Source organism: Crinia signifera, chromosome 1 (assembly GCF_055691185.1).
Source record: "Crinia signifera chromosome 1, ASM5569118v1, whole genome shotgun sequence".
NCBI classification, from domain to species: Eukaryota; Metazoa; Chordata; class Amphibia; order Anura; family Myobatrachidae; genus Crinia; species Crinia signifera.
The window spans coordinates 326922256-326937667 of NC_139217.1; the positions used below are offsets into that span (position 1 = coordinate 326922256).

The 15412-nt window shown below is 42.5% G+C and overlaps 1 protein-coding gene across 5 annotated transcripts in view; it reads right to left on the reverse strand.

Moving 5' to 3' along the window:
* ACIN1 (apoptotic chromatin condensation inducer 1) overlaps positions 1-15412 on the reverse strand; it is a 77726-nt gene that overhangs the window by 40481 nt on the left and 21833 nt on the right. For 3 of the 5 annotated variants that reach the window (XM_083189135.1, XM_083189168.1, XM_083189161.1), the window contains exons 4-8: positions 11863-11958; positions 8048-8136; positions 3233-7660; positions 2527-2760; positions 2130-2239 (exon numbers count right to left, since the gene is read on the reverse strand). In XM_083189135.1, coding sequence (XP_083045261.1) covers positions 2130-2239; positions 2527-2760; positions 3233-7660; positions 8048-8136; positions 11863-11958 — 4957 coding nt within the window. The remainder of the gene's footprint in view (positions 1-2129; positions 2240-2526; positions 2761-3232; positions 7661-8047; positions 8137-11862; positions 11959-15412) is intronic. The other 2 variants (XM_083189151.1, XM_083189141.1) reach the window with 2 other exon arrangements.

Sequence of the window (15412 nt, forward strand, 5' to 3'; positions counted from 1 at the left end):
CGCGGATTGACGAAAACAAGCCACCTCCGCCATTTAACCCCCGCGCCGACCACTCACCCTATTCAATGTTCTGGGGGAATCCTTGCTGTCAGAGGACGGCGAAGATTCCCCCAAATGGCAAGGTTTGCGACTAATGCAGGGAGCCCACTGCATTTAGCCACGAACCTCACTGTTTTGGTGGCCGCACACTCTGTAAAAACCCAGCAAGGTGGAATCGGCGTGTGTAGGGGGGTCAGTTGAATACTGACCTGCAAGCTGTGACGGCGAGCAATCAGCATTTATTTGTGTTATCTTTCTTACTCTCCATTGCACAGGTTTTTGTAGGATACTTGGAGAACCTTTTTTTTTTTTTCTTTAAAACATATCCAATTTTAAAGGGGTGTACACACGCTTCGATTTTGACAGTTTTTCGACTCGATTTTGCTTATAGAAGCAAAATCAAATCGAAATGGAATGGTTTTTAAGATGCTTTCTATCTGCATTCGATACACGCTCCCGTTTTCCCTATATCAAAAGGAAAAATAAACTGTGCAGGCAAGGAAATATCGAATTCGATCCAGTAAAATCAATGCGTACACTGTACCTTACTGTAAATGCAAATCAAATTCGATATCAAGTGCAGATCGAATGTGAAATCAAATGGAAAGCGAAGGCCATATCAAAAAGGGGAAAATCAAAAGCAAATCAAAACGAAAGTAAAATCGTTGCATGTGTACACACCTTTAGACACACAAAGGAGACATTTCATACTGAATGATGCCGTCCAGACAAAGCTTCTAGTATGGCAGTGTGTGCAATATGTTGTGAGATTAGTAGATTCTTTTAGCAGAAAATATGACTGTTGTAATGCTGGCAGATAGTTATTGAGCACAAAAGGATTGTAATCTGTGATCATAGTGTATCATATATCCGGGTAAGCATTGTGTGGTGTTGATTGTCCTTCAGAAGTAGGTTTCTGTCTTACATGTTCATCATTATAGATACAATGTGCCTCTGCTAAATAAAGGTTCTTTAAAATTTCTGAAAATTTGACAGAATTTTTTTTTTTCAATATTTAAATAGCTACAACTGGTCATAAATCTAGAACAGCGGTTCTCAAACTGTGGGTCCTGACCCCAAAGTGGGTCCCGACCTTCTCAGCATGGAGCCATGACTCCATGCTGCTGACCATCAGGCTGATGACTTCTCTAATGTCAGTTAGTGATTCAAGCAGTCTGAAAAGTCTGTTGAATGGTCTGCTATTTTAGACTCCTCCCATCATTTGTGCCTCCACAATGTGTATTTGCTGTCTGCTGACTACACATGTGACGTGATGACCTTCTGCAGTAACTTGCTGGGATCCTGTCACCATATTTATTGTCTGATGGGGTCCCAGAGAAAAAAAAAAGAGTTTGAGGACCCCTGATCTAGAAGTAACTGATATGCAAGCCTGTACTATGAGATTAGTCAGAATTATGTTCATATTGTGTACTGTAATGAATTTAGGGTACTTGTGAGTTATCCGGGCGTCCGATTTTTAAATCGGGTCGGATCGGGACATCGCATCGCATCGCATGCGACCATCGGATGCGATGCGATGCGATGACCCGATTTTTCCATAGGAATCAATGTTAAAATGGACTGAGTCCATTTTAACATGGAATTCAATGGGAAAAAGGGTCCTTTTCATACCCCTACTATCCAAGTGGGCATGGAGTTGGATATAAACCTGTGGCGAGCGTAGCGAGTCACCGAGCCCGAAGCGTGGCGAGCGTAGCGAGCCGTCACGGAATACTTGGATAGTAGGGGTATGAAAAGGACCCCTTTTTCCATAGGAATCATTTTAACATTGATTCCTATGGAAAAATCGGGTCATCGCATCCGATGGTCGCATGCGATGCGATATCGCATCGCATCGCATCTGATTGTATGCCTTAACTTAAGGCATACAATCAAAAAATCGGACGCCCGGATAACTCACAAGTACCGAATTTACCACTAAGCAATCTGGCATTATAAAACAGAACGTGTAGGACTCTCTTTTTTCAGATATGAAAAGTATGGCATATAGTAGTTAGTGTGGCATGCTTGCATCATATCATGAAGACAAACAAATCCTTTCTACTTCTCGTCACCTTTCTGCAACTTACACATTGTTGTCTCCTGGGCTCTGCTCCTCTCCCACCTCCTGTTCCTGGACCAGACTTTTTTGATCCTGATCATCAGACTGTGGCTCTAATCTTATTCTCTTACTCTGTTCCTAATATCAGAGAGAGGGAAATAAGAAAAGTGATAGGAATAAGGACAAAGTGTTAGAATGGGCTGTAGCGATTATAATGGGTACAAGAGTAAAGATGGATGGACAGTTGTGAAGACAGCACAATACATAGGAGGGAAGGTGAGCATGAGAGAAATAAAAATGATAGGTCATATATCCACTTATAAAAACTAAGAATTACCCACATGGTTACAGAAATGGTCATAATACTAGTCGGTTATTACAGAAAAAAAATGACAAAAGACCAATACATAATAAAGCTCACTAACTTGCTCTTCTGGTTCGTCAGACGTTTCATGTGGCCTTCGCCGTTCTTCAGGGTTTGAAATAGAAGCACTTGGCCGAGGGATTATTATGTCTTGCTGTAGAGACACTAGCTGTGGTGGAAGAGGTGGAGAGGTACTTGGCAGGGGCGGTGATATTTTCAGGTGTGAAGGTGTTACTTCAGGAGGCAAGACATCTAGGCACTCCTTCATCTGAGAACTCTTACTACATGGGGCCTCCTTGAGAAGAAAAATGGCAGTAAGTACAAAAATTCAGAAGCCTTCGCATTAAATACCTCACATGTGCCCACACTTAAGTGTATAAGAAAACTTGACAGTTACGTTTAAGACCAAGGTGCTTTACCAAGCACTACGGTCACTTGATGTACTGGTGTAATCCAACAGCCAATAGAGGTTTAAATAGGACAATGTAAACTACATTAGGTCACTTTACATAGTCCTATTATATAAGATCCACTTACAATTCAATCATAGATTATCTTTAAGAGGTAGATATATGGGGTTATTAACTATAAATATCAAACTAAAACGCATACTACTCTTTTGTACTGCATTATAAAATGCTGTCATACCACTACACCAATTACATGACACCTTGTAACGGGCCATGATCCCAACAGTTATAATCGGAGGAGATTATCACACACAAAACTAATGCCTGAAGAAAATATATTTTTACATGACTCCTCACCTTCTCACTCTGAAAAGATGAAGACCTTGACCTCGAAGATCGTGACAAGTGATCCCGTCTGTCTGGTGAGGAGGATTTAGAATGTGAGCTATGTCTGGAGTGTGATGATTTCTCTGAAGAAGAGTGTGATGAATGAGAAGAGGAGGATGATGAGGAGGAAGAAGAGGATGATGAGGAGGAAGAGGATGAGGAGGAGGAAGATGATGAGGATGAGGAGGAAGATGTCCTCCGTCGGGATTCAATCACAGCAACCTCTTCTACTTGTTCTGCTGCTTTGGGTAGCTCAGCTTTTTTCCCACAGTCTTTAGCTTTATTAGACAGCAATGTATCGGTGGAATGCTGTACAGGAGACCCCTCAATACGAAGCTGATGCTCTTTAATTTGTTCATCTTCCATGTGTGGGTGTGGTGATTTCTCTGATATATATTCGCTGTTCTTTTCAAGCGACACAATCTGGTCTGTTGCAATTATGTCCATATGGCATTCTGACTCTGGATTATTTTGCTCTGTTGAAGTATGTATATTTAAATTATGCACTTCTCCTTTCATGGTTGGTGAACTTGCAATATAAGTATTTTTCTTTTTAGGTTCAGGAGAGTTTGTGCTTTGCAAAATAGATGCATTGGACTCTTCTTCTTGCGACAGAGAATCAGATGTAGAAGGAAGTATTATTTTGGGTCCTTCCTCTTTAGGTTTAAGAGACTCTACAGAAAGGTTTTCTTCTGGCTTCTCTTCCACAACCGTTCTTTCAAAATCTGAAGACATTACTTTCTCTTTTAATTCATCTACTTCCTGTGGGACTATTACAGCCTCCACATCAGACTGCTTAGCATCTATGGATATCTCTGAAGCGGGCATATCAGCATACTCTGGGACAGTAAGGTCTTTACATTCTTTTAAAATTTGTTCTGACTTTTCAAGGATAACTACTTCAGCATTTTTGGTTAGAACATCAGCTTCTGCAGCGGCGATTATTACAGATTCTTCCTCTTTAGTATCTTGCAAAATAGGTATTGGGGATACAGTCTGATTTTCTATGTCAAAATTAGTAGGACAACCCTTTGCAACTTCTGAAATTGTTCGATCAACAAAGTGACCTTTATCGATTTTCTCAAGTTCAATACAATTCTGATCCTTGACAGTTGCCTCATGAGATAACAGAGCACAAGAAATATCCTTTGGTGCATCAGAAGTAGAACTAGAATATTCAACTGTGCAGGCTGTGACCACTGACACTGCAGGAGTAATTTGAGCAGTTTCAGCTTCGATAACTGGACTAATGTCTTTCTGGTTTGTTACTGGAGTGAAATCTTCAGGTGTCAATATGTTAGAAGTTTCATGTAAAGCTACAGAAGCCTGTGTAATTTCATGTACAGCCAGAAGCTTTTCTCCTCCATTTTCTGAGGATATAGACATAGAAGCATCCTCTCTGTCATCAAGTGTTTCGGTCAGATTTGTAGGACGTTCATCTTTCTCTGTTGTAGACATAAATTCTTCAACTATACAGGTCACCTCATTTGGCTTCAATGTTGTCTGTTCTGGTTTGCATGGAGACCTTTCTGGGGTGGTTTCAGAGACCTCTGCTTCTGGTGTCACAAGTGCTGCAGATTCCTTTACTTCCATTATATCTTCAGATATTGTCAAAGTTTCTTCAGCAATTGTTGGGGCTTTATCTACAGGATTCTTTTCTGAAGTTTCTTTTATCATGGTAATGTCTTCTTTAGAAAGACTCCATTTAACTAAAGATTGCTCTTCTGTTGGGCCAGAAGAAAACACATTTTGTTTAAGAGACTCAGTAGGCACAATATCAATGCTGGAGGTTGACTCTCCTGTTATCTCTAAAACAGATACACAGGGATCCGCTGGCTCTGCGCGGCCAGCCGCCTCCGCTGGCTCTGCCCGGCCAGCCGCCTCCGCTGGCTCTGCCCGGCCAGCCGCCTCCGCTGGCTCTGCCCGGCCAGCCGCCTCCGCTGGCTCTGCCCGGCCAGCCGCCTCCGCTAGCCTTGCTTGGCCAGCCGCCTCCGCTAGCCTTGCTTGGCCAGCCACCTCAGCTAACTCTGCTTGACTAGCTGCCTTCTCTAGCTCTGCTTGACCAGCCTCCTTCTCCTCTAGCTTTGCTTTATCAGCTGCCTCAGCTAACTCTGCTTCACTAGCTGCCTTCTCTAGCTCTTCTTGACCAGCCTCCTCCTCCTCCTCTAGCCTTGCTTGATCAGCTGCCTCAGCTAACTCTGCTTGACTAGCCGCCTCCTCTAGCTTTGCTTGATCAGCCGCCTCAGCTAGCTCTGCTTGACATGCCGCCTCCTCTAGCTTTGCTTGATCAGCTGCCTCAGCTAACTCTGCTTGACTAGCCTCCTCCTCTAGCTTTGCTTGATCAGCCGCCTCAGCTAACTCTGCTTGACTAGCCGCCTCCTCTAGCTTTGCTTGATCAGCCGCCTCAGCTAACTCTGCTTGACTAGCCGCCTCCTCTAGCTTTGCTTGATCAGCCGCCTCCGCTAACTCTGCTTGACTAGCCGCCTCCTCTAGCTTTGCTTGATCAGCCGCCTCCGCTAACTCTGCTTGACTAGCCGCCTCCTCTAGCTTTGCTTGATCAGCCGCCTCCGCTAACTCTGCTTGACTAGCCGCCTCCTCTAGCTTTGCTTGATCAGCCGCCTCCGCTAACTCTGCTTGACTAGCCGCCTCCTCTAGCTTTGCTTGATCAGCCGCCTCCGCTAACTCTGCTTGACTAGCCGCCTCCTCTAGCTTTGCTTGATCAGCCGCCTCCGCTAACTCTGCTTGACTAGCCGCCTCCTCTAGCTTTGCTTGATCAGCCGCCTCCGCTAACTCTGCTTGACTAGCGGCCTCCTCTAGCTTTGCTTGATCAGCCGCCTCAGCTAACTCTGCTTGACTAGCGGCCTCCTCTAGCTTTGCTTGATCAGCCACCTCAGCTAACTCTGCTTGACTAGCGGCCTCCTCTAGCTTTGCTTGATCAGCTGCCTCAGCTAACTCTACTTGACTAGCCACCTCCTCTAGCTTTGCTTGAGCAGCCACCCCAGCTTGACTAGCCGCCTTCTCTAGCTTTGCTTGATCAGCCACCTCAGCTACCACTGCTTGACTAGCAGTCTTCTTTAGCTTTCTTTTATAGTCATACTTCTCTTCCAGTCTTACTGTATTCACAGTTTCAGAATCCTTCACTTTTAGTAGTTCTGGCTCTGAGTGTTCAACATGTTTTAGATCTTGGTTTTTCAACTCCGATATTACTAACACACTTCTTTTCTCCACATCAAGTAGCTCATTTGGCAACTCTGGTTCTTGTGCTTTTTCAGGAGGAATTTCCACAGGTTCTGCAGTTTTTATCATTTCTGGTTTGTCCTGGCGTGTACTCAATGTACGGACCCTATGCTTTCTTGTATTTATGGTGCATGAAGCAATAACTGGGACAACCACTTCAGGTTTCTCAGATTCATTTGTACCAGTAACACACACTACATCTGAACTCACTTCTGTTTTTTCTGTATCTATCTTCTTTGAAACAGACAAGGACTTTACATTTGATCTTCCTACTTCAGGACAGCTGGACAAGGACAAACGACTTTCTTTCACATTGGGGTGAGGTTCTGGATCTTGCTTCGCTAATATAGACATAGCTTTAACACCCCTTGATGATGATTTTTCAACAATATGGAGGCTTTGTTCACCCACAGATATTCTTCCTTCAGATTTTGTGCCAATTGAAGGCTTCATAAGAACTAGTGATGACCTTACTTTCAGATCCTTAGTGATGGGACGTTCATGTTTAATCATGGAAACACTCTCAGTCTCATCACTTATTTGTGAATCTTGTAGTTTGGTCTTCATTTTCTCAGCTTCTTGGCGGTAGAGGGGGGTGGTCTGTTGGATCACGCAAGGTGATACTGGAGGCTGGTGTGATGCTGGATCTGAAACACTATCAATCTGCTCTCGAATACCACGACCACGTTTCTGAGGAGATCGGTGACTTTTTGAACTCTCCTTGTGTAGCAGCCTTAGGGAAACAGCTTTTTCAGTCACTGTAGACACTTGCTTTTCAGAAACCTGGTGGTGGATCCCTTCCAAAGACAGCAATGGAGGAACACGCTCTTCTGTTAGCTCTTCAGCCTCAAAAGATGAGATTTTGGAGACGGTTTCTAATAACTCAGGTGGAGAAGGTGAACGTTTGATTTTCGGTGACTTTTTTTTCTGTTGAACAGCAACTGTTCTTGAAGATCTTCTTTTTGGTGTTTTTTCCTCATCTTTCTTAGGTGTAAGCTCCTTTTCTTCTTCCATTTCTTCCTCCTCTTCTTTACCAATCTGCTCTGCTTCTTCTTTTGTAGCAGGTGTATCTCCTTTAGATTTACGCCCACGAGTGGATGTCCTGCGTGGCTCTTGCTCCTGTGCTGGTTGTGTAATTATAGCTGGCTTTGAAGTTTTGACCTACAAAAGAAAACCAAATTGAATTGAGCCTCTTACACTACTGATGTCTAAATGTGAGATGTGGTTAACATACCGGCAGTCGGGATGCCAGCAGTTCAAATCTTGGTGGTAGCATCAAGACTTGCATCCAGAACATGCCGGGTCAGGAAGCATGTCTGAGACGGGGGGCAGGTTATAGTTTGGCTGCATGGAGGGTTGGTTAGGACTAAGAAGGGATGGGGGTTAGGGTCGGAGGGGGGTTTAGGGACTAAGGTCGAGGGTATGCATCATGCAAGGAGGGTTAGAGGGGGACAGAGAGGAGGCAAGTATACTTACCGCACCCTGTCAGTCTTCTGACCACTGGTCTCCTATATGTATTTCCTTTTTATGGCATGTATATAAAATTACCTGTTTAGCTCGGGATGTCCTTCTGTCCTTCTTCTTGGGAAGCTCTTCTTCAGAATCTTCGGGATCTTCTAAAACTGAATGACTTTTTTCTGTTACAAAAAGAATATAATGTTTAGATCCCCAAAGCCACAAATTTTCAATGATTTTATTTATGCTATAGAATAATTTCACAGGCAGTACTTCCAGTTCCACAGAATTGTTAGTAGTTCTTCACAATGACCATAGAAAATGCTATTTATGTCAATGTGCAAGACTCCGCTTTGTTCTAGTTTTCAGTGCTTTGCATTTCTGCATAAAGGCTTGCTGCAGCTGTATGCTAAACTTTTTATTTTACATACCTCAATAGGGAAAAGTTAACTCCTGAGGTCCATGTTTCCTATTCTATAAACCCAGAAAATTTAATTGTGAATGTTACCGGTTTTGCAGGGCAAGTGTAACAATACAAATAAATTGCCACATTAATTTTTTTAACCCATAGCATTTAGGAGGGATACCTAAATATGTGCCGTATTGTACATTACACTTATGATTAAAATGGTATCTATGTAGGATTTACTTTTTTTTTTAATTCGGATAATCACTTTTTGTTTTTAAACTCTTTAAGGGACAGTTACATCCTATGATAATTTAAAGCATGTTATCATCTGCTACAATAAAAGGAGCGGAATGCAGAGAGGTGTCTAACAAACTGCAGAGGAAATCTAAATGTGTATTTTGTTTTAATGTTAGTGAATAAACTATTATATGTGGTAGAGAATATAGATTGTAAGCTCCACAGGGGCAAGGACTGATGTGAATGTTCATATACTCTCTGTAGAGCGCTGCAGAATATGCATGCGCTATATAAGAAACTGATAATAAATAAATGTGACTTTTTGAAGGAAACTGACTAAAAGAAAGGGGAGACATTTTTAAGGAAAGCAGTACTCAATATAATGTAACTTATAAAATAAATGAATGCAACAGACAAATTTATGAATGAAAAATCTGGGGGGGAGGTTATCATTAGAGCGTTACATAACTATGACAGCCATACTGTAAAACCTCTACATATACTACTCTGGTGGTCCAATTCACAATTGCACTATTCACAGGAATTAAAATACAAATGCAACAGCAGATTTCTGTAGGAGATAGATGCCTCATGTTAAGCCCTATACACATGAACTGATCTTACAAATGAGATCACTCATTTTGGCCTCCGAGCCATATCGTTTGTAATATTGTCCAGTGTGTGCACTCAAGATTTCTAACAATACTTGCTCCTGCGGGAACGATGTCCTCAGTTGCATATGCAGCTCAATTTTGACTGATGACGTCACTAAACAATATTGTTCAATGTGTATGCACTATTTTGTTTGTATACGAAATTGTCTAATGTGTATGGGGTTTTTGGCATTTGTGACATTTGTGTCTGAGGTTGCTGCCTCTGATCATACTCATGACTATCAGATGTAATTCGAGATTGGTTTGAGGTATCGGCCAGCCTGAGCATGCTGAAGCTTACCTAGGCTAGCCAAATAATCCAGACAACCAGGTCCATGTCGTCTGCGTCCAACGCTGAAGACCCTGGACCTGCCACGCCTACGAAACAGAGGTGACACCACCTTTTTTTGTAGAAAGTTGCTGGCACTACTCCATTCCCCAAATGTTGCAGCATGTCAATTATGCTGCAGCTGATAGCAGGCTGCAAACCCCACACCATCGGATTTGTATATAAACCATTGGGTTTATGTACAAATCTGAATTAGGCCCAAGGTTCATAGATACTCCCTACTGTGACTCATGTAATATGAATAATTTTATGTACTGTATGTGATTTAAAATTGAAGCAGTAAAAAAATACTTTGCATATCATTTTACATGGGTGTAGAGGATAAGTGTGCTGTAGGTCACTACATGTGAGCAGGGGATAAATATAGTGTGAATAAAACTTGGCATATGGAAAAGGGGATGAATGCAGTGCGTACCACTTGGCATATGGAAAAGGGGATGAATGCAGTGCGTACCACTTGGCATATGGAAAAGGGGATGAATGCAGTGCGCACCACTTGGCATATGGAAAAGGGGATGAATGCAGTGCGCACCACTTGGCATATGGAAAAGGGGATGAATGCAGTGCGCACCACTTGGCATATGGAAAAGGGGATGAATGCAGTGCGTACCACTTGGCATATGGAAAAGGGGATAAATATAGTGCGTACCACTTGGCATATGGAAAAGGGGATGAATGCAGTGCGTACCACTTGGCATATGGAAAAGGGGATAAATATAGTGCGTACCACTTGGCTTTGGAGAAGGGGATAAATGCAGTGAGTACCACTTGGCTTTGGAGAAGGGGATAAATGCAGTGAGTACCACTTGGCTTTGGAGAAGGGGATAAATGCAGTGAGTACCACTAGGCTTTTGGAGAAGGGGATAAATGCAGTGAGTACCACTTGGCTTTGGAGAAGGGGATAAATGAAGTGCGTACCACTTGGCTTTGGAGAAGGGGATGAATGAAGTGCGTATCACTTGGCTTTGGAGAAGGGGATGAATGAAGTGCGTACCACTTGGCTTTGGAGAAGGGGATGAATGAAGTGCGTACCACTTGGCTTTAGAGAAGGGGATGAATGCAGTGAGTACCACTGGCTTTGGAGAAGGGGATAAATGCAGTGAGTACCACTTGGCTTTGGAGAAGGGGATAAATGCAGTGAGTACCACTTGGCTTTGGAGAAGGGGATAAATGCAGTGAGTACCACTTGGCTTTGGAGAAGGGGATAAATGCAGTGAGTACCACTTGGCTTTTGGAGAAGGGGATAAATGCAGTGAGTACCACTTGGCTTTGGAGAAGGGGATGAATGAAGTGCGTACCACTGGCTTTGGAGAAGGGGATGAATGAAGTGAGTACCACTGGCTTTGGAGAAGGGGATAAATGCAGTGAGTACCACTTGGCTTTGGAGAAGGGGATAAATGCAGTGAGTACCACTTGGCTTTGGAGAAGGGGATAAATGCAGTGAGTACCACTTGGCTTTGGAGAAGGGGATAAATGCAGTGCGTACCACTTGGCTTTGGAGAAGGGGATAAATGCAGTGCGTACCACTTGGCTTTGGAGAAGGGGATAAATGCAGTGCGTACCACTTGGCTTTGGAGAAGGGGATGAATGCAGTGCGTACCACTTGGCTTTGGAGAAGGGGATGAATGAAGTGCGTACCACTTGGCTTTGGAGAAGGGGATGAATGAAGTGCGTACCACTTGGCTTTGGAGAAGGGGATGAATGAAGTGCGTACCACTTGGCTTTGGAGAAGGGGATGAATGAAGTGCGTACCACTTGGCTTTGGAGAAGGGGATGAATGAAGTGCGTACCACTGGCTTTGGTGAAGGTGGATGTATGAAGTGAGTACCACTTGGCATTAAAGAAAGGGATGAATGCAGTGCATACCACTTGGCATTAAAGAAAGGGATGAATGCAGTGCATACCACTTGGCATTAAAGAAAGGGATGAATGCAATGCATACCACTTGGCATTGGAGAAGGGGATGAATGCAATGCATACCACTTGGCATGGGAATAGGGCAGGAACACTGTGCACATAACTCCATAGGCACTGAGCAGGAATACAGCATGCATATTTACAGCAGGGCGAAAATACAGTGCACCTTGCATTACGTCGGAGCAGTGCATGAACACAATTCATGTTGCTTAAAATGGGAACAGGGCAAGAATAAACTGTGCATGTTGCTCTATATGGGAGCAGGAATACACAGTGCACTTTACTTTACATGGGACAGGGGAGGAATACAATGTATGTTACGTTACATGGCAAGAATACATACTTGGAGTGCGTTTTCCCAGTTCTACTTCTGGCATCTTTAGAACAGAACACACAATGTCAGGGTTCATATTTTCATCCTCTGACTCTGTTGAAGATTCTGTGAAGCAGAGAGACTATATCTATATACGCCAAACTGGGAGTACAGTCCCCATTTAAGTTGACAATTAGGATTACAGTTAGGAATAAAGCCCATTTAAAGACACAGCTTAGTCAAAATCTTGGCAGTTGATACATCCAATAAACTGCAGCAATTAAAGGTAAACCTTATTAATAATGTTAGGTTTATTATAGTGGACTTGCTTCCATATAGAACATTTTGGAACATATTCTATGATTTGTATATTAAATGATGACATTTATTAGTTATTAGCATTTAGTAAAACCAGAAAATAGACTGAATGTATTAATTTAACTCTCCTGATTGCTCATTTAGCCAACCTGTCTACTACATTAAGGAGTCACAAGGTCTCCTGATTGGGACCCTGGGCAGCATTTAAAATTATGAATCTGTTTCGAGTCATTCATATTTGGAACCCCGCAAATATATTGACTTGAAGAATATGGTGCTCTCTTATATTTGGAATCATAAGTCACATCTTAAAATGAGTTGTATAATCTTTTCCAAATGACAATGTGTCCTGCCCATTCCGCGCAGTTTTGTATCATGAGACTGCACTTCTTTCCCAACTAAAGGATTGCACCCATTATACTTGAAACCCTAGGTTGATTTAAAGTGTGCCCTTGTCGTAAGATTCCCCTTACCAGACCTGTTGTGCCCCAGTTGCCTTGAGCCATAGCACTGATTGCTGGTATGGCTATTTCAGATACTCTAAATGTTTTGGATGCTAAATTTACCCACCAGAATTCTATCCATTAACACCTTGGACAGATTGTTGCCTAACCTCCATGCCTCTTCGTGGCATCACAGGGGGCTCATGATCTTGCCCTACTCTTCTTCCATGACCTCTGTACTAGATGTGACAGCCTGCCATCTGGGTGATTTAAATATGTATAGATCCAGCATTGGGTACTGGCTGTAAGCAATACTCTAAACATACATCTTCCCCCGAGGTGCCACTTCATTCTGATAACCCTGGACCTAAAGCATAAATCAAACTGCAGTGGGAGAAAAACCTTCTCCCAACCTTTATTACCCATAAAGCAATCAATACATCTTATCACCTACTCTATGTTGTGGGCGCACTAAAGATAAAAAAAAATGTGGCCCTCTTTCTGAATGTTCTGTTAGCACCAATGCAACTTGGAAGGACTTCTGGGACTGTCCAGGTATCCCTCTCTTATGGAGGCAGGTCTGATTAGCAGTATTTATTCATTTACCTTGACCCGGCTTTACAACATTGGTATCCCCAAATCAGCCTGCTTTGTCCTTGGACTTAAATATTATTTCTTGACCCCTCCCTTACCAGGCTAGGTCATTTAAAAAAAAAATGTAATGTATTTATTTGTACCCTGGTTGGAACTTCTAAGTTTGTGCCAGTCTAATTTTTATATGCCGTCTCGGAATGACATCTATGCTGCATTTTTTTTTTCATTTATTTGTTTAGATTATATTAGTTTTTTTTTTTTAATCATTTGTAATAATATATTTTGCATATTTGGTGACCATTGTACCTTTGGTTACAATTAAAATCAAGTTGGCTTCATGAAGCAAAGCCACTTTTGAAACCACAACCTGAATTGCAGGTGACATGATATTTTCCCTCATTATTCTACTTAACATTCATAGGTGTCAAAAGTCTTCATGTTGGACTTCAAATATGTATCTATATGAAAGCGTATGAGATTTTGTAACATAAAATACATACTTTGTGGCCAGTAACGAGCAGCGGCTCCTACCTATTTTCATGGCAGGTGCTGCAGCTGCCTGTACTGCACTAGAGAGAGAAGAGCCCCAGTCAGCTGGGTCCCAGCCAGGGGTTAAAGTGCCCTGAACAGTAATTCCAAGAGTAAAACCTGTCAGAACGGCTTCCTTTTTCTGGGACTGCGTATGTGATGTAATGCCGTCTCCATTACTCAAGTGAACAAGAGAGGAGAGGAAACTTCTGTAAGGACAGAGATAGATAAGTGTATAATGGGCACTAACTGTGGACATTTTCTGTAAGGGGTACTACTGCTGTGGGCATTATTTGTAAGTGACACTACTGTGTGACTTACATGTATAAGGAATACTACGGTGTTGTGTAACTTGAATAAGGGACACTACTGTGTGTCATAACATGAATAAGGGGCACTAATTATGGTATAATCTGAATCAGGTTCACTACATGTGGTGTAATGTGAATATGATTGTGCTACCCTGGACCTGGCATGGGTTTCTCTATTGGGTGGAGTGTGCGTGTGTGTGTGTGTGTGTGTGTGTGTGTGTGTGGGGGGGGGGAGATGCAGGGTAAATGAGTCCCACCACCTCTCCAGGACCACTTTAAGCCCTGGTCCCAGCACTTCCACTGAGAGGCGCATGCCTACAAGCAACAGCTTTACTGTGCATGCTCAAAAAATCTGGCTTCTAGGGACAGCATCAACAGAAGTTTCTAGATGACTGGTAGTAGGGCCTCTAGCACGGCCTGTCATGTGAGTGATTGGCATGTACTGTAGCACATTAAATTAAAAGGTCACTGCTAATCAGACTAGAACTGGCTCACTGATAACACTAATTCATTTATTTAAAAAAAAATACATAATATATCTACATTATGCTGTACCATTAGCATTGATAAAACATGCAATTGTGTCCATGTAAGATCTGTTATATAACATGTTGTTAGGTTACTTTAGCAGCAGGTTACTTTAGCAGCTATTTAACAAGCTGCATTTCGTATTTTTGTCGTAAAAAAAAAAAATTAATCTATTGCGTATTATGAACACGAAAAGAGAACATTTAATAATTAACTAAAAGCAAAAATATTTGCAAACTTTTCGTACCTTATGTCCCTGTCATGGGAGCACATTTTAAAGGGCTGCAAAACTTAAAATACAAGTATGTCTTATATGAAAACAAACCATTCAGAAAATTGCTAATACTTGTATTAAGTAAAGAGTTTTTCTTTTAAAGTATGTTTTCTTTTTAATTAGATGGACACTTGTGAGCAGGGCACTCCTACCTTTTTATCTGTTAATGCGCAATCTAATTTCAGTATGGTGTTCCGTTTATAAATAACTATAAAAAAAAGCAAGGTTTTTCCCCAGAGTGCAGTGTCTGGCATTTTTTGTACAACTCAAAGCTGACAGGAGTCTCCCAACAGGCACTCAGGGACAGCCAGATTTAACAGAAGAGTGCACCGGGGCCAGCCAGCAAAGGGCACTATGAGCAGCAGATATGCTTACCACCAAAGCAGCTACCACCAAATCGCCCCATCCACAAATATGCTCTGACCCCCACCCACCCAGCACTGGAGGCAAGCGTTGCAGACTCAAACACCCCATTCCTACCCCACCAAACAGTACATGGAATACCGGGTGGGAGGGTGCACGATGGGCTGCTGCTTACCTCCCTGTGATAGGGTCTCATGTTCCCCCTGAGTTCGGCCTTGGCT